Source organism: Urocitellus parryii, chromosome 5, assembly GCF_045843805.1.
Source record: "Urocitellus parryii isolate mUroPar1 chromosome 5, mUroPar1.hap1, whole genome shotgun sequence".
Classification (NCBI taxonomy): domain Eukaryota; kingdom Metazoa; phylum Chordata; class Mammalia; order Rodentia; family Sciuridae; genus Urocitellus; species Urocitellus parryii.
In genome coordinates this window covers 9994759-10014219 of record NC_135535.1, presented here as the reverse complement: position 1 = coordinate 10014219, position 19461 = coordinate 9994759, and the positions used below count along the sequence as shown (strand labels likewise).

At 53.7% G+C, this 19461-nt stretch overlaps 1 protein-coding gene across 2 annotated transcripts in view; it reads right to left on the bottom strand.

Annotated features, from left to right (window-relative positions):
* The window catches only part of Tmem184b (transmembrane protein 184B), a 44475-nt gene that overhangs the window by 6924 nt on the left and 18090 nt on the right, over window positions 1-19461 (bottom strand). For both annotated transcript variants that reach the window (XM_026411479.2, XM_026411480.2), the window contains exons 2-5: window positions 13353-13600; window positions 11852-12017; window positions 2608-2698; window positions 2138-2213 (exon numbers count right to left, since the gene is read on the bottom strand). In XM_026411479.2, coding sequence (XP_026267264.2) covers window positions 2138-2213; window positions 2608-2698; window positions 11852-12017; window positions 13353-13544 — 525 coding nt within the window. In that variant the 5' untranslated portion in view covers window positions 13545-13600. The remainder of the gene's footprint in view (window positions 1-2137; window positions 2214-2607; window positions 2699-11851; window positions 12018-13352; window positions 13601-19461) is intronic.

The following is a 19461-nucleotide window of genomic DNA, read 5'->3' as shown; positions in this document are numbered from 1 at the left end:
GAGTCCGAAGGCCGAGTCCGTGCAGGCCAGGTTGACTGCTTGCTGCAGTGGCAGACCTGACCTAGTGCTGCCTCCCTGCGACAAGGGAGGTGACCAGCCCCACAATGCAGGGTCACTGCTGGGGACTGGGGGTCTTCTTGGAGGGGTCCCCTCCAGGGGGCTCAGCAGAGGACTCTGGGAGCACTCCCCCCAGAGCTCGGCAGCACCCTCTGCAGGCTTCCACAACTCTCACACAGGCCACAGACCCAGGGGACCACTGTACCCCAGAACCACAAGAATCACCAGTCTCCTGAGAGCAAGTCAGCTCAAGTATGGGGCCCCTCGTGGAGGTGGCTGGAGCTCTGGTCATCGAGGCTGAGCTAGGGAGGCGTCAAGTGGTGCAAGGAGCTGGGGCAGCATGAGCCGCTGTAGAACCCACTCCTGTCCCCAGGACCCGTTCCAGTCTGAGGGGCCCCGGGCAGCTTGCACTGGGGCTGCCCAGCAGAGCGCAGGTGACCCTGATGGCAGAGCTGTCAGAAAACCCCACAGAACTCTTCTGGTCCTGAACCTGGCCCAGAGGAAGTGGGACCCACACCCTTTGGGGAAAGGGGAGAGCGGTTCCCACCAAATGTGCGTGGGGAGCTGCTGGGTGGTGCCTCCCTGTGATGTGAGACCACAGCATCCCCTGAGGCACAGAGCAGCTGGCGTGGCCGCAAAAGCACTGGAAACTGAGTCGGCAGGCCCAGATCCACTGCCCAACGACACCTGGGCCAGGCTGGACATCGCAGTCACCAGGAAGCCCGCAACACAGGCCAGGCCGGCACCACCACACACCTGTCCCGTGGGAGCGGTGGCTGGTGGTCTGGAAATCTACTTTGGGCAGGCACTCGAGAAGAGTCAGACACTGGGCTGTTGCAGGACGCTCAGGCCCCCTCGCAGCTCTGGTGGGAGACAGGGACCAGAGGCTTTGCCATTCTTTCTCATCCTACCTCTCCCACCTCCTCCAGGAGGAGAGCGGAGCATCTGAGCACACAGGCTGGGGAACCATTCACAACATGCTGTGGACGACAGAACTTCAAACGAGGCTGAGTCCCAGCTGGGCCTGGGCCTGGGCCGCCGAACCTGCTGCAAACAGCTGGAACACCCCACCCAGGCCAGCAGCTCTGCCCCTTCCCTGCAGCCTAATGGTGAGACTCTGGTTTCAGAAACACCCTGGGGAAGGCAGGCCTGGAAGCTGAGCTGCACACTTGGCTTGACAGGTGGAAGCTTTGAGGTATGCCACGCTGGGCCTGGACCCTGCACAGAAGCGAGCAGAAGGGCCAGCCCTCAGGCAGGCCACGATGACTCGGCCGTGGGGTTCATTTTCCCTGTGACTTACTCGGTGATGCTGAAGGGACAGGCAGAGGCCCTGTGGAGACCAGGGCCAGGCCAATGAAGACCGGATGTGTCACCCCAGGTTCTACCTCCCTGAATGAGCCAGTACTATGGTAAAGGCAGATCCATCACCTCACCTGTTCCTTACCATCACCCCTGGAGATAAGTGTTGTTATGTCTACTTTACAGAGGAGCGAACTAAAGCACAGAGAGGTTAAGTAAATTATCTGAGGTCTCACAGTCTGAGGAGAAGCTGGAAGTCAAACGTGAGTAGTTAGAGACCTGGGCCTAGCACTGAAGGACACCACCACATGTCTCCCTCCAGGCTACTCTGGGCCACAGGGAGGGCAGTGAGAAAACCGGAAGTCACTTGTCAGGAGAGAGAAGGGAGCCAGGCGGGTCTGTCTGTCATGTGTCTTTAATGCCAATATCCTCCAGAGCCAGCCACAGTGGATGAGTTTTCAAACTGAGATTCTACAGCCCATGTACTTTCTCTGAGTCTCACACATCAAGACTTGGTCAAAATGAGCAAGAGTTTGAGACCGACCCCCTGCTCTTATCCAGAGCCGTTCCAGAAAACCCCAGGATGCAGGTCACTGTCCATCTGAGCACATGCTACTCACCTGGTGCCTCCCAAACAGGTGAGGGCTAGAGTTGGGCACCTGGCAGGACCCCGCAGGTGGGGCCCAGGGCAGCCTACAGCAGGGGCCTCCCTCCAGGGCACAGGCCTGGCTTCTGGTCCCCAGCCCGCTCCTCCTGACCCAGGCAGCTGCTACACACTCACCTGTTTGCAGAACCGCAGGAATCCAATGGAGTAGGTCTTTCCCCAGAGGCAGCAAGTGCCGTACATACAGCTGGACCTGGGAGAGAAGCACAGAAGGGGCTGGTGAGCGGGGAAAGGTGGGGCTGGGCAGCCATCCTCCCCGCCATCAGACAAGCTGGGGGCACGGAGCTGGGGCAGCACAAACCCAAGGGGGAGCACAGCTCAGCCTCTGCAGGAGCAGCAGGTGGGAAGAGGGCTGTCTGGGCCCTCAGCTGAGAAACCAACTCAGGAAGCACAGAATTAAAACCACCAGAGACAGACAGGAAAGGAAGGGTGACAGGAAGAGAAGAGAACGAGCCACGAGACCTTCCCAAGAGTCCTAAGGAAGGGGCTTGCTCAGGAGTGTGGGAGAGATGTCTGTGTCCAGCTAACACCAGGACAGCCTGAAGAAGCCAGGCCCGGGCGCGGGGCTCCAGGGAGACTCTACTCACTCAATGGGCTTCCCTCGGATCTCCGCCATGATGGAGCTCTCTCCCCCGAGGTATTCATAGCACAGGCTCAGGAAGTTATAGATGACCAAGGCTGCGGAGAGTGTCCAGAAAAACCACTCAGCCCAGCAGAGCGGGCAGGCAGCTGGCGAAATTTACACAGCAACCGAAAACGAAAGAGCCACAGCCAACAGGGAGGAGCCGTGGGACACGAGGCTGCCCACGAGGCTGCCCACGAGGCCGCAGGTTGGCACCGTCTAATGGGAGAGCCTAAAATTGGGTGCCATTTAGCCCCAGTGTCTCAGTGGCACCTACACTGTGGTAATACCCCAAAGAAAGTCACAGAGCGACAACCATAACTCCAGGATGGCACAGGGAGCGGAGGGCGGGTGCCGAAGGGCTGGGGGCTAGTGTGTGTACATTCTGGGCGAAATGGCGTCGTTCGCTAGTTATCTACTAGTTTGGTTCACCAGTCTATTTTGTGTGTCACACTTTTACAACACAACGCTGCTGGGATCTCAAGATACACTGTAAACAAAGAGGGAGAGGAGAACCTCCATCCGGCCACGTGCCCAGGTGGCCTGATGTGTGCCCAGCTCTGTACTCTCTGACTGCACAGGACAGCTGCGCAGGTGGCAGAGCACAACCTGGGAAGCTTGGTAGGCTCCTTCTGAAGTGGGACACAGCGCAACGTCACCACAGAGACCTGAAATCTTCATGGGTGAGCGATGGCCTGGGAAAAGTAGGTGGAAATGTGCGGCCGAAGACAGAGCGGTGTGCGGCCAGGGCTCTCAGGTGTGCCTCACCTGGAAGGAGAGCAGGAGGAGGAGCCGGCGGGCCCTGCAGAGGGCACCACCAAGGGAAGGCACCCAGAAAAGCAATGAGGACGGCAGCAGCCAAGACCTAGAGCATGGGGCAAGAGGACAAGGGCAGCCAGAGGGCTCCTGCCCATTTGGACTCACCACCTCTGCAGCACAGTCCCTGAGGCCCCCTGTGCCACCCAGCTTGTGGTGGCGGGATCCCTGCCGCTCCCACACTTCCCAGTAGCACTGAATGCCATTCTCACCCCAGAGCAGGTCCTCACCCTCTGGCATCTTTGTGCTCTCAGCTCCCACTGCCCGGGGGCGGGGGGGGGGCGCTTCCTCTCTGCACTCCTAGGACCCTGACCCCAGCTCTGAAGTCTCTGGGGACCATCATGGAGTCTCACACTCCCTCCACTGAACTGAATCAGCAGACACTTCCCAGAATTTCCCACAGTGGGCATAACACCCACCCACTGGCACAGGTCACTCCTAAGATGGCTCATAGCACAGGTCAGTCCTGAGACGGCTCGTGGCACTGTGCAACCAAAGCTGTTGATGCTGTGACCAAACACTGCAGTTCTGCACGGGATGCCATGTCACTTAAAAATGGTATGCAGGGTTAGGGTGCAGCCGAGCATGCGCCTAGCACACTTGAGGCCCTGGGTTGATTCCCAGCTCCAGGAAAAAAAAAAAAAAAAACTCTATTTTCCTGAGAAGATATAAGACTTAGCCACACATAATCAGGCCATGCCCCATGGCTGATAATATGGAAAATAAATTCATGTCTCAATGTTGAAAGAAAGAAAAAGAGAGAGAAAGTAAGTCACCATCCAGCCTCACAGGTCATGACTCCCAAAAGGGGGCGTCCTTGCTCAGGATGCAGGCTCAATGCTTAGCACACACCAGGGGTGGAAGAAACACTCCCCTGCCTTGACTAAGGCATGGAAAACCCTGGCGATATGTTTTTAGGCAGAAGTCCTTCAGCAAGTCAGAAAGGAGTGTATTTGGGGCCCTTTATCCAGGGCTCCAGACTCCAAGCAGCACTCTGCATAGACACAGCCCACGGCACTAACCTTAGTGTGACTGTCCCTCTTCCCACACAGAGCAGAGGGCTTGCAGCTTGGATGGAACTCAGTTTCCACCTGCAAGTTCCACGCTGAGTGGTCCCCAGGGCCCAGCTGTGGAGTGCATCCTCTGGCAGGCTAGAAAGCCCACCTCCCCCAAGGAGGACCCTCAAGACAAGCCACAGGGACCTGGGGTCATCTGGCCCCTCCCAGGCAAGGCCGTCCCTGCAATCTGCTCCTGAGAAGAGCTTGGCATGAGCTCAGGTCCCTTCCTGTGTCATGAGGGGCACGAGCACCCTCCTGAGGCCAGGGTGGGGCCACCTGATCATGGCCAGCCCTGCACACAGCCGGTCAGAGTCACCGAATTTCATACCTCTCTTAGTTCAAGCTTCTTGACCTTTTAAAGGTGCTCCAGGGCCAGCTGGTCTGTAAAATACCAATTTGCTGACAATTTCCTTTAAAGAATCATTAGTGACTCAATAACAGACTCACTGATTCTTGGAGAAAGGAGACCATACAATTTCCTTGGATATGACTCAACCAACCCAAACCAAGGCCTGATGCCATCTGGACAAACCCAGCCCCTTCGTAGGAAATAACGGAACTGCACAAAACGCCATCCCCAACGTTCCAGCAACAGTGCCTAAAATGGACCCTCCACGAACATTCCAGAAACAGCAAGCAATCCAGTGGCTGGACACGAGAGAGACTCAACCAGGAACAAAATACTCAGCAGCAGGCTTGTCGCCCATCCCCCTGCAGACCACGGTTCCAATTCTGGCCCCTGGAGAGGTTCCCAAGTTACAAAATGGCCCCGTGCTCCCTAATTACCCACCAGAGCCCTGCACAGGCTCCGTGCAAGGCCCTGAAACATGTCAGTGACAAGAGACCCGAAGTCAGGCCTGTTTTTCCTCTCTCCTTTTCTGGGCCATCAACTGCAAATTTCTGCTCCATTCTAGCCAGCAAATCCTGAGCTAGAGACAAATGCGATCAGAAGAGAAGGACCAGGACAGAGATGAAACAAGGGCTGGACTGGGGTCTTGAGGACTGGAGAGAAGACGAAGGGTCTTTCTCTTCATGTAAATGGCAAGCACCTAGCCACCAGGCCAAACAGGCCTTACATGGCCCCAGGGCAGATCCCAGGTGGACTTCAGCTTAATGGGGACATTTTTTTCTTTTTTTTGTACAGGGTTTGAACCAGGGGTGCTTTACCACTGAGCTGCATCCCCAGACTGTTTTAGTTTTTATTTTGAGAGCTTTTGCCAATAGGAGCATGCATCAGAGGCGGGGGTCCCTCAGTACAGACAGTAAACAGGGTCCCTTCCAACTCCAAAATCCAAGACTTCCTGTTTTCACAGCAGCTTCTCAAGCCTGGAGTAGCCTGGACAGGAAGTTGTAGCCCAAGAGAAAACTGTGCTCCCAGCTGGAGACCCTGCTAACCAACAGCTCAACAGGGAGAATCAGAACCGCTAGGAAGCACCCTTCAGGCTTTTCTGCCAGCAGCCACAGGCACATCCGGCCAATCACTCAGTGAATACTTGCGAGCAACACTGGGTGCCATGCACTGTGTGCCCACCTGATGGCCCTGGGCACGCTGGGCCACTGCAGGCTAACCTCCTCTGTACCCCTTCAGCACTCACAGCTGGCCTCAGGCCCAGCTGTCTCTGCTGCACAGAACACTGGGGATCTGGACAGCCATGGGGCCCGCCAGGTTCCAGACCCTGGAAGACGAGCCTGAAAGACTGCATCCTCAACACTGTGGACAGACACCTCTGCTGAGTACACGGGGCCTCGAGCCCTTCTTTACCCCGTTCAGTGGCAGGTGACTGAAACAGGCAATGGTAGGTAGGTACAGTGTGCCACCCACAGCAGGCAAGAGACCTGCCCTTATGCACGCGCCCTGACTCTGCACCACTCCAACAGTGCTTCTCACCACCCCCAGTGCTGTGTCTGGCCTCTCTCTTCCACAGATTCCTCTGAATGGCTTCCTCTACCCAGATCCACTGCATTCTTGTCCTTCTCGGCTTCATCATCAGCCGTCAGCCATGGCCAGCTGGAGCTACTACCAAGCCGTGTCCTCTGGCAGCAAACCAACCCTTGGCTTTGGGGGCCTGCACTTGGGGCCCCCAGCTGTTCAGTGGCTGCACTCTCTCTACCTGGGAGATGGCTCGCTTGGGCCAGACACCAGAAGCTCCGTTTGTCTCAAGTCTGAAACAGGGTGAATGGAGCACCATGCTCTACCTGTTCCTCTCACACATGCAAAATCTCTTGCCTATTGATTGGATTATGTCATGTGCCCTGTTCAAATATGGCAAAATGAATCCTACTCTGTATAATTATAAGGCACTAATAGGAAAATTTGGAAAAGTAGTAAAAAAATAAAATAAATAAAAATTTCTTTCCCTACCAAGAGTTCCTACTTCTCTAGGAACTAGGGCAGGCTACCTATGCTACCAACTTGAGGTTCACAGACAACATCCCCACCTCCTCCTGCAAAGCACAGGGAAATGAGAACAAGGGGCGAGGCAGACCTTAAGGAGAAGGAGACGGCAATGGTGGCCACTAGTGACAGACATCAACAGAAGCTCTGGATGGTGTGTTGAGGTCATTGACCTGGGCAGGGGAGGAGCCAGGAACTTCATAAAACAGCCCTGGGCACGCGAGCAGCTCTGGGGCTGTGGAGAGGGAACCTGGAAAGCGCTCCAGGTCCCCACGGAGCTACTGAATGCCACTTTCTAGAGGGACTGAGACAGAACTTGGCCCAGCTGAGGTCAGTAATGGGGAGACGTGCAGAAGAGGACAACTAAGGCTGGACAAGAAGGCTGAGGAGCCCCAAAGGTCCTTCTCTGCACCCATAACTTCATCTCTCCTGTTTCCTTCCAAGCAGTAAGAGTAGCCTTTTCTGGGGAAACAAGCCCAGAATCAAAAGCCTGCACGTGCCAACTGCCCCACTGCTGCATAAGAAAGGCACGTGGTCTGCCACCCCACCGGGAGGCCCAGCAATTAGATGATTCATTCTCAATTCAAAAAATAGCCAAGACACGAGATATCTGAGGAGAGCTTCTAACCAGATGAAAGAACTCAGGAGACAGAGGTGATGCAGGAGCAGCAGGAAACTGCAACTGACATCCCCAGAGAGAGCAGAGGAACACTCTGTCTCATGCCAGGAACAGGGGCCTCTAAAAAAGAATAGAGAAGAAAGTGGACGTGGTGGTGCACACCTGTAATCCCAGCCTCTCCAGAGGCTGAGGCAGGAGGATCATGAGTTCAAAGCCAGCCTCAGCAATTTAGACAGGTCCTAAGCAACTCAGCAAGAGCCTGTCTCAAATAAAAAGGGCTGGGATGTAGCTCAGTGGTAAAGTGCCCTTGGGTTCAATCCCCTAGACCAAAACAAAAACATAATCAGAAGCTAAAATATGCCTTCAAAATTCAAAGACACAATGATTTCCAACTCTTTTTTTTTTCTTTTCCATACTGGGGATTGAACCCAGGGGCCCTCTACCACTGAGCTACAACCCCAGCACTATCTATCTATCTTTTTATTTTTGAGGCAGGGTCTCCCTAAATTTCCAAGATTGGCCTTGAACTTGAGATCCTCCTGTCTCAGCCTACTGAGTAGCTGGGATCACAAGGAGTGCATCATCACGCCCAGCTCCAATCTGGCATTGTATTTCTTGCACATGGAACACACAAAAATATAATAAAGATACTTTCAGATTTCAAAAAAGAGAACTCCCAAGTGTCCTCTTCCTCAGGAAGCTCAAAGAGGATGCGTTCAAATCAGAGAACAAACCAATAAGGGATAAATGCATCCAGGGAACAGGTGACACAGCACAGAAGCAAACACATGTCCCAGGAAGATGGGAGTGATGGCACCAGGGCAGCACTAAGCAGTGGAGGCCGGAGGGTGAGCAGTCCACCCACAGCAGAAGGAGCAATGCAGCTAGGAAAGGCCGGAGCTCACAGGTTCTCATGCCTAACAAGCCCAACAATGTACAGGGCCAGGGCTGATCTTTAAAAATTCAGTGGGTGCACTTGGGAATAAGTGGATAGCAGACACTGAACACTGAGCAAACTAAGAAGCAGGACAAATAGTCCCCAAAGGAAAACCCCCCAAACAAATTGAGATACATAATGATGCAATGCAGAAGTTAAAAAAAAAAAATCACAATAGTGCTGGGCTGTAGCTCAGCTGGTAGAGTGCTTGCCTGGCATGCACAAGGCCCTGGGTTCAAACCCCAACACCACAAAAAGAAGAAAAAAAAAATCACAAGAGTCATTTTGAAAGGTGAGGGTAAGCAAAGTGCATGTGCACACTGTGTGGGGGTGCGGGGTCGCCTGCAGCAAGACCGTCCACAGAGCAGGGCACTACCAACACCACAGCCAGCTGGAAACCAAGAAACAAGACACTGTTAGGTCATTCTAGAACAAAACAGTTGAAAACGCTGTAAACCTGAAGTGTGGAGCTGACGAGGCAGTTTTGAGTTTCAACTACATGCATGTATTACTTTAACAAAAATAGCTTCTTAACATGTGTTTTTTGTTGTTGTTGTTGTTGTTGTTTTTAATATTTTATTTTCTAGTTCTCGGCGGACACAACATCTTTGTTGGTATGTGGTGCTGAGTATAGAACCCTGGCCGCACGCATGCCAGGCGAGCGCGCTACCGCTTGAGCCACATCCCCAGCCCTGTTTGGGGTTTTTTGTTTTGTTTTGTTTTGTTGGTATCAGGGATTGTACTCAGGGGCACTTGACCACTGAGCCACATCTCCAGCCCTATTTTGAATTTTATTTAGAGACAGGGTCTCACTGAGTTGCTCAGCACCTTGCTTGGCATGATTTTAATCGGCTTTTTGTTTTGTTTCGAGGCTACTGTCTGTGATGCCCAGACCTCGCATGGGCTGGCTGGGGTAAGGGTTCTCTGGCTCAGGCCCCTTGCAGGCCTTGGGGTACCGAGGAGAGGGTGTGGAAGGGGGAAGGTAAACAAGTGGGAGGCCTAAGTTTCAAGGGGTAGCTACACAGACAGAGGGACGGGGTGGGGAGGGACAGGTAGGCCAGGCCAGGCCCACTGGTTCAGACTCCAAGAGCTGGTCAAGTCCAGGGCAGCTGCCTGCTGTGGGAAGACTCCCTGGGAGAGCCTAGGCAGCAACAGTAGTGTTGCTAGGAGATGGCTGAACAGGGGACAGGCTTCCAGGGCTTCTTGGGCTAGGAGGCGGGCCAGGGCAGGCAGCAGGGTTGGGGCATGGGGGACAGGGACAAAGAGGCTGCTGGAGTGGGGTGTCCACAGACCATCTGCCACCGCCTCTGGGGCACAGAGCAAGGGCCAAGCAGAGGTTCTCTGACTGTGCCCGTCTTCTGCTAAACACCCCATTTTCAGGGCCAGCCAAGAAGGGTCCCCTTGGCAGGAACAGCCTTTTGCTTCTGAGGGAACCGGGTGGGCGAAGGCTGTCCAGGGCACCCATGTGAACCTGGCACCTAAAGGGAAAAGGACTCTCGGCCCTGCCCCAGTCCCAGAGGTTCCCCTGGGGACTCCAAGAACAACAGGTGCCACAGCTAGAGCCCTAGTCCAGCTGCGGACGGGTCTCCGCATGCCTTCGCATTCTCTCCTGGAAGCACGGGGCAGGAGCACTGCGAATCAGTGAGGCCCCACCAGTTAATAAAGTCCCTTCTTTGTTCAAAAGTTACGGGGTGGGCTGGGGGTGTCGCTCAGTGGCAGAGCATGCTTAGCGTGGGGGAGGCCCTGGGTTCCATCTCAGCACCAATACAAAATAATTATTTTATAACACTTCCCATGTGCGTGGCTCCACCTGGCCTGGGCCACACACCTGACTGAGCCTGCTTTCCTGGGGCTGGGTCTCCTGAGGCAGAGAATGAACAAGGACTACCTGTGTGGCCGAGGAGGGCAGTCGGGGTGCTGGCAGCGTGTAGCACGGGAGCCCCTCCAGCTGAACCACTGGGGATCGAGTAAGGCGAGAGGGGGCAGACCACAGGGGGGTGGGGAACGGGTTCCCAGGTGCCAGGGAAATGGTACAGGGACAGAAAACCCCTGATGCGTTCTTGCTAGAAAAGAGGCCAATGTGGCTGCAAAGAAGGGGACGAAGGCAGGCATGGAGGTGGAGGGGGACGCAGCAGGGAGGGTGCCTCCATTTCCTTGCCAAATTCAAAGGCATTTCCATGTCCTGTGAGCCCTGGGATTCACAAGGCTCCAAGTGGGACAGGAGGAGAGACTCCAGCTGCTTGGGGTTGAGCGTGCTATACCCCAATATTCAAGAGCCCAGTCACAGCAAGCCTTCCAGGGTCAGCAAAGCAAGCAGCTGCCAGGCACGGCTGGACCCGCTCAGCCTGCATACATGGGAACCACCCCTGCCTCCCCGCCCCAAGCCAGCGGGCGGAGACAGGGAGCCCTCTGCACAGCCCAGGAGGGTAGGCAGCGGGCGCCAGAGCAGGTATCTTGAACTTGGAGCGCTCTTTCCCTCCCTGCTGGTCTGCTCACGGCCAGGTCTGGGCCCACGGGACCATGACCTGTCTTGGGGCCTCTGGACTTTCCCTCCTCACCACCTCCATGTGAGAGTGTTCTAACCTGAAATCTCCAAGTGTCATGGTTTTAAACTTCTCTGTAGCCTGCAGGGTGGGCCCCACCTCTGTCCCTACTCCCAGCACAATCTCTCTCCAGCCACTCACCTCTCTCTGGTCATGATCAACCCCTGGCACACCCCCACCCCCTATGACCTCCTGGTCTGGTCAGACAACTCCTCTCTTCCAGGGATAGCAACCTGCTCGTCTCTTTGTTGTGACGACTTAGGGGCCACCGACTCCAGAGGGCCAGGAGGGTGAGGGCTGGCTTTCCTCCTCACAACCCAGAGCTTGGCCCACGGCTGAGGTCAATGCAGGAGGCATAGAACCAAGGCCCACAACAGGAAGTGCATTAGAGCCTCTCATGGGACAAAGTCCTCCAAAGTAAGACATATGGGGATGGAGGACCAACTGTGCCATAGATAACTGGGTGAACTTGATAACTTGCCATAGATAACTGGGTGAACCCCAGCCACCTGTACCTGGGATTGTCTGAGGCCTCTATGCACAGAGGACCCCCCAGTGCTGCCTGCCCCACCTGGAGATGTCAGACCTGAGAAGAGAGACGCAGGCAAGGCCCCAGCTCCAGGCAGCCACCCAGGTTCTGGGAGCCCCGCAGCAAAGGGCACAGTGTGCTGCCACCTATGCGTTGACCACGTGCTGACCCCAAAGTGGGTAAGGAAGCGAGGGGTGAGTCAAGCCAGTCCTCACGAGGGCCAGTGCCCCTCAGAGAGGGCCCCAGCAGGCCCACCAGCTCCCAGCCTGTCTGAAGCCCTCCCTCCTGTCCCTGCCCTCCTGTTGCCCTCACCCTCATAGCAGTCACGAATGGTGCCGAAGTACACGTAGTACTGGTCGTTGGTGAAGAACAGGAGGCTGAGCCAGGAGTCGAAGGCGTAGATGGGGACGATGAAGAGGATGCGCACGATGTAGCGCTGCTCGTTGGGGCGGCTGTAGCAGCGCAGGTGCATGTAGATCTGCAGGCAGAAGCACAGGGTTGGCCGAGACCCCTTTGTCACCATGTCCTCCCCCCCCCCCGCCCGCCCTCTTGCTCCTGCTCCTTGGGAGAAGGCACCTGACAGGGGGACAGGAACACGTCTCACTTCCGGCTCTGCCCTTACTCCTTTTATGGCCTGACTCAGTCATTGACTCAGAGCCTCAGAGGCTCTGTAAATACGGTGACAAAATATCCATTGTACGAATCACGCCACAGGGGCTGCATGAAGCTGTCAGGAAACATGCAGAGGGGCTCGCAGGCCAGGCTTCCAGATAGAGGGGACTGTGAGACCACACCCAGGAGCACAGCAGCATTAAGGACAAGGCCAGAGCCCCCAGCCCTGCAAGCTCCCTGGGGTGCTCTCTGAGGGGTGCTCCCTACCCCCCCACCTTCCCCAGAGCCTGGCCTCTGGGGCTCCCAGCAGCAGCACTGAGCCATCTGGCTGTGGCCACCCTGCTTCCTGGCTGATGGGCCACAGCACAGGCTCACAGTGCCCCGCCCCCAAACTGAGGCACTTTGCCGCTGGCAGTTAGCTGAATGAAAACGGGAGGTCAAAGCTGCCGCAGAGGCTGAGAGTCACCCAGCCCAGCCTGCAGCCCCTAGAGCCCCTGAGATCTTGTCCCAGCTCTTGTGACATCACTCTTGGCCCAACTGAGCCCTGGCTGAGGAGGAAAAGAAAGTTGCCTTAGATGCGCAGGGTTTGAAAGGGACAGTTGCAGAGGAGCTGACAGAAGAGCTGCCCTCTCACTGAGCAGCTGCCAACCTCCTCCCAGCTGCCCAGGCCCAGCCGGCCCACACCAGCCCCTCTGGGGCCAAGGGCACAAGAAATAGGAGACTTAACTTCTTTCCCTGTCCTCCCACCAACTTGCATGTGACCAACCAGCTCTCCCCCTGCTCTTGGGCTCTGAAGCTTCTCCTCTGCAAGGGGTCCCTGCACTGCAACTCCCTGTAGCTTAGGCTGGACACAAGACCAGTCCAGCCAGTGACAGGTGAGCAGAAGTGACAGTGATGGCCATGACCCCTCTGTGTCATTTCTGGGTTGAGGTGGTCAAGTACCCAGGTGCCTCCCACACCCCATCTACCTCGTGGTCAGAAGAACGAAGCCTTGAAGCCCGCTGATGCTCGAGCCGCAAAAGCCAACCTGACCGGCGCGCGGCTGAGCCGGACATGAGCAGGAAACTAGCTCTACCAGGGGAGGTGCCGAGAATTTTGGGTTACCAGGCTCCTCTAGCCTGGCGTGCCTACCCCAGCCATATCTTGTTAAGACTAGAAACCCCTCAGGATCCTTCTTGAGGGGCCCAGACAGGCTGTGTACCTGGTGGCAGGTGATGAGCAGGGCTGTCCAAACGAAGAAGCCAGAGATGGCCTGAGCAGCGGTGGTCATCAGGAACACAGGCTGTTCCATGGCTGTGGGGCTCCCCTCGGGGGTCACAGAGACGCTGGGTGAAGCTGCTGCAGTTGTAGGCAACGCTGGGCCTGGGGCCAGCGCAGCCCCCCTTACTGTCATGGTGCCCACCAGCAGGAGGCTCTCTAAGAGAAACCCTGGGAATGGGGACAGCTAGCCTGGAGAGAAGAGATCCCAGGTGAGTGGCGGCATCGGAAAGAGTCCTCCAGGCCCTGTGCCACCTCCGTGAGCCACCGTGACCCCAATCGTCAGCTCTGCCCTTGCCTACAGTCCAGGCCACATGGCAGTCTTGTGAGCCTTGAGACCTTAGCCAGACCAGGCCCTTCCTCTGCCAAAACTCTCCCATAGCTCCCAGCTCCTGGACTAAGCGGATGTCCTCACTGGCCACAGAATACCCTGAGGGCCTGCCATACCCCTCTGATCTCAGCTACTACAATTCCCACCCCGACAGACGCCCAGCTACACGGACCCCTTGAACACACCACCCCTGCTCCTGTCGCCGGGCCTGTGCAATGGCCCCTTCCTCTGCCCAGCCACGTGGCTCACGCCACCCTTCCTTCAGGCCTCTACCTTGACCACCGGCTCCAACATGGCCCTCCCCCAATGGCACACATGACCCCTCTGCTTTATTTTTTTCCAGGACACTCAAAATATCTGACTCTGTCTAACCAACTATATTTACTCATATTACCTATTAGCTGTCACCACTGTCCCCAAATAGAATGCAAGCTCCCTGAGGGCACAGGCTCTGTTCTGCAGCACTTGGAATAGAGGTGGGCAACAGAGCATTCTGTAAGCACCTGCTGGACACAGTAAAATCACTTTATTGATCAGGTCACCTCCTTAAAGGGCCTGCATTTTTTCTTTACCATTTCTCCTCAATTTTCTTAATAGCTGACACCCATTCCTCACCCCCCAAGCTGTGCCATTGTGGTAACTTTATGCCTTCTCCCAATTTCTGCACCTTCAAACTGCTTTTTTTTTTTTTCCCCAATGCTGGGGATGGAACCCAGTGCCTCACACACTGCAGGCAAATGCCCGGCCCTGAGCCCCACCCAACCTCCAAACTGCTCATCTTGTAACTCTGCTCCTGAAGCTCCCTTCCTAGAAGCCTGCCCTGTGCACCTTCTCCCACTAGACCCTTCTATCCATATCTTTTAATCACCCATTTACCCTCCTGCCTACTATGAGGCAAGACCCCCTGAGCCCCCAGTACTGAGCACTGAATGTAGCACCCAGGCTATTTATGCTGAATTTTTATTATTTTTTAAAATTTATTTATTTATTTTAATTAGGTAGATGTGACAGCAGACTGCATTTTGATTCACTGTACACAATTGCAGCACAACTTTACATTTTTTTTTTTTTTTAAAGAGAGAGACAGAGAGAGAGAGAGAGAGAGAGAGAGAGAGAGAGAGAGAGAGTTTTTAATATTTATTTTTTAGTTTTCGGCAGACACAACATCTTTGTTTGTATGTGGTGCTGAGGATCGAACCCAGGCCGCATGCTTGCCAGGCAAGCGCGCTACCGCTTGAGCCACATCCCCAGCCCACAACTTTACATTTCTATGGTTGCACACGATGTAGCGTCACACCACATGTGTAGTCTTACATGTACCTAGAGTTATTTATTTAAATTTATTTTGGTACTGGAAATGGAACCCAGGGGTCTTTTACCACTGAGCCACATCCCCAGCCCTTTTTATTTTTTATTTTGAGACAGGGTCTCACTAAGTTACTCTAGCTCACCTTGAACTCATGATCCTCCTGCTTCAGCCTCCCAAGTCACTGGGATGACAGGTGTGCACCACCATATCCTGCTGCTATTCACTTTTATTATTTACTGATTTTCATTTCTTATTTCAAAAGGAATTTGAGATGCCTCACAGAGAAAGCAAAGAATAACAAAGGATTATGGAGAGTGGCACCAAGAAAATCCTGGATGGGAAAGGGAAGCTGAAGGTATGGGACACAACGAGGCTTCTCAGTAGAAGAAATGTCTTTCTAGAAAGAAAACAGGTCCCAGGCAGAGCATCTAGTGTGACTTCAGTGTCCCTGGTAATAAATAAATAATTTCACATTAAAAAATAACCCAAAGAGGGCTGGGGATGTAGCTCAATTGATAGAGTGCTTGCCTGGCATGCATAAGGCCCTGGGTTCAATCCCAGCACCACACCCCCCCCCACACACACACACACACAAAGAGTAACCCAAAGAGCTTGGCACAGTGGCGCACGGCTATAATACTAGCAGCTTGGGAGGCTGAGGCAGGAGGATCATGAGTTCAAAGCCAGCCTCAGCAAAAAAGAGGCACTAAGCAACTCAGTGAGACCCTGTCTCAAAATGAAAAATAAGGGGTGGGGTTGTGGCTCAGTGGTAGAGAACTTGCCCAGCATGTGTGAGGCACTGGATTTGGTTCTCAGCACCACATATAGAGAAATGAATAAGGGATGGGGCTGGGCTCAGTGGAAGAGCACTTGTCTAGCATGTGCGAGGTGCTGGGTTCGATCCTCAGCACCACATAAAAATAAATAAATAAAATAAAGGTATAAAAAAATCACATCAATCTTTTTAAAAAAGAAATAAATAAAATAAAGGTTCATCAACAACTAAATTAAATGGTTCATCAACAAATAAATTAAAAATAAAAGGGCTGGGGATATGGCACAGTGGAAAGCGCCTCTGGGTTCAATCCCCAGTACCTACCCCCATACAAAAAAGAAATAAAATTAAAAAGTCCAAGAGAGACACTGCCCTCTGCCCATGAGGACACGGTGAGGAAAGCAGATGGGGGTCCTCACCAGACACAGAATCTGCCAAGGCTTGATCCTGCACTTCCCAGACTCTAGAAATGGGGAAAACAGGATAGCGTATGACCTTTTGTAGTGTTGCCCCCTGGAGCCAGGCTGGTCAGTGCTTCCAGTGACCTGGAAGCCTAACTACCAATCATGAACCCAAGGACAGCTGAGGAAATCCAGGAACAAAGCAGAGAGGCTGCTGTGGAAGGAGCCTGGACGGAGCAAGGATCCCAGCTCCCACCTGCCCTGGTGCAGGTTCACGGGGCCCCAGAGGATCTGCTGCAGGACCAGGGCATCCCCAAGCCCAGGACTCAATCAGCATTTTGACCTGAACCCCAAGTCATCCTTCCAGGGTCCCTTCCAAGTCCACAAGCTGATATCCAACCAGAACACAGTGACACCAGGAGGGTTCCCTGGCTCTCCCAGTGTGCCAGCACCGGGCCTGACCCTGTGATCCAGAGGCTCCCTGGCCTGCTGCTCACTCACCTCCTGCCTGGGCCTGGCTTCTCGCCAGGGTCTCCAGCATCCTCTGCCTCCATAAGCCACTGGCTCCTGCTCTGAATGGGCACCCACACAGAGCCCTCGCATTCCTATTTTCTTACATAGAAATGTCCCTAACACACCGACTAAGAACTGATTAAAAACTCAAAACTGGAGAAGGCATCTATATTAAGAAACTCAAAAATGGAGGTGTCTATATAAAGACTGGTGGCAAGTTCTTAAAAAAAAAAAAAAAAAGAAGACAGTGACAATCTAATAATAGCTCTGTAAGCATGGCTGCTAGGTTGAAAACCAGTGCCAGAAATGTTTCCTCAAAAAGATTTGGGTTGTAAATCACCACATTTGTCTATCATTGCAAATTAAATGAATAAACATGGGAAATGGAGGAGCAGGGAAGCCAAGATACCCCTAACCCTTCACATTTTTCCCAAATGTCTTTTCTGGGCCTTCTGAGTAAGTAGCATTATCTACATTTTGGAGGTAAGGGAAGAGATGCAGAATTTAGGTTTGCAGTGCTCCCCAGAAGCACCAAATGATCCCAGGGCTTTTATAGTAACCCCAAAATACTTAGAGCAAGATCCTGGCTCACAGTCGCAAGGCCCAGTGTCTGTGAGTGGCCAGTGCTGGCACCTCTTCAAGGCAGGGGTGGCTTTGCTCCCTGGACCCAGAGCAGCACACAAAGTCTGCTCTGTGCTAGGCCCTGCAGACTGCCCAGCGTGTGCTGGACGGGACAGGAATAGACACTGGGGCCCAATCCTTTCATACTTGGGGAGGAACCTCCCTGGAAAGGGGCTCTTGTCTCCCCACACCCAGCCCCAGGCCTTGGAAAGCAAAGATAACTGTGCCCGGTGCAGCCGGCTCCTTTGCTCCCCTGGTGAAGGGGGCCCTCCATGGCTCCCCTTTCTCGGTGCCGTCTATGGACCCCAAGATGGGGGGATACAAGAGATCTAGAAGGGCCTCTTTCTATTTTTTCTTCCAGTACCCAGATTGAACCCAGGGGTACTCTATCATCGAGTTACATCTCCAGCCCTTTTTAATTCTACTTTGAGAGAGGGTTTTACTAAGTTGCTGAGGATGGCTCAAACTTGTGATCCTCCTGCCTCAGCCTTCTGAGTGCCTGGGAGTTGTTAGATCACAGGCGTGGACCATAGACACCACACCAACTCCCATTATTTTCTCAACCGATCACACCGTAACTTCTGCCTAGAACAGGCAGAGGCCCTGATACAAGATGCTGAATACATGTTGTGAGGCTGCTGGATTCCTGCTGAGCACAGCAGACCTAGCCTCAGCCGTGGGGGCTCACAGCCACTCTGCTCGCACTGAAGGACAGGGGTACCTGGAGACCCTACCCCTCTGCACTGATGAGAAATGAGAACCCTGGCCTGCTGGCCTGGCCCAGTGATGGGAACTTTGGGGCCGGGTCTTTAGCAGCATAACCAAGTGAACTCCCTGAAGTCATGGACGGAATTCCTACCAGACCTTGCCGTCTGCGAGTTTGCTCAAGTGACTTCCTTCGAAGCCTTAGTTTCCCTCATCTATAATATTCCAGGATAAGTCACAATTGACAAGGGAAAGTTCCAGGTTACAGAAGTCCTATTAATAAATGCAGACAGACCAACAGAAAAAAAAGTGACTATTTTTTAATTCCTAATACAAATAATGATATAACTTGATGATAAAACTAGAGGTGAGCCAGACGCAGTGGTGCACACCTGTAATCCCAGCAGCTGGGGAAGCTGAGGCATGAAGATCACGAGTTCAAAGCCAGACTCAGCAACTTAGTGAGGTCCAGAGCAATTTGGCAAGTCCCTGTCTCAAAATAAAATATAAAAAGAGCTGGGGATGTGGCTCAGTGGTTAAGCACCCCCTGGGCGCAATGGCGTACACCTGTAATCCCGGCAGCTTGGGAGGCTGAGGCAGGACTGTGAGTTCAAAGCCAGCCTCAGCAAAAGTGAGGCACTAAGCAACTCAGTGAGACCCTGTCTCTAAATAAAATACAAAATAGGGCTGGGCATGTGGGTCAGTGGTCCAGTGCCCCTGAGTTCAATCCCTGGTACAAAAAAAAAAAAAAAAAAAAGGAGGTCAGTGAAGTGTTGATGGAAAACCTGGCAATGCACAGATCAAGCCGTGGGCGCAGGGCAACATCAGTACCACTAACATGAGGCAGCCCCCCATCCCAAGGCTCCCGGAGGGATATACTGTGAGCATGAGGCCCCACCCTGGGCAGGACTTGTGGCCTGTCGAGGTGGAATCTAGCCAAGCCTCCAGAACTAACCACCAATATCCAGGAAAAAGAGACACAGGAACAGCATTCATGACACCATGAAAAGCAATGGCCATCCTGGACAGTGGGACAGTCCATGGGACAAGTGGCCTGGGCTCTAAACAATTTAGTGGCTTAAAAACAAAGGTGGGCTGGGCACGGTGGCACACGCCTGTAATCCCAGCTGCTCAGGAGACTAAGGCAGGAGGATCATGAGTTCAAAGCCAGGCTCGGCAATTGAGGGAGGCCCTTAGCAACTGAGTAAGACCCTGTCTTTAAATAAATAAAATACAAAAAAGGGCTGGGGATGTGGCTCAGTGGTCGAGTGCCCCTGGGTTCAAACCCCAGGACCAAAAAAATGATAGTTGAGGGGCAATTATGGGAGATTAGAAAATGGGCGGAATACATGAGCTGACTCTTTGTGGCAAGAAGCATCCAGCACAAGCTACTCTGGG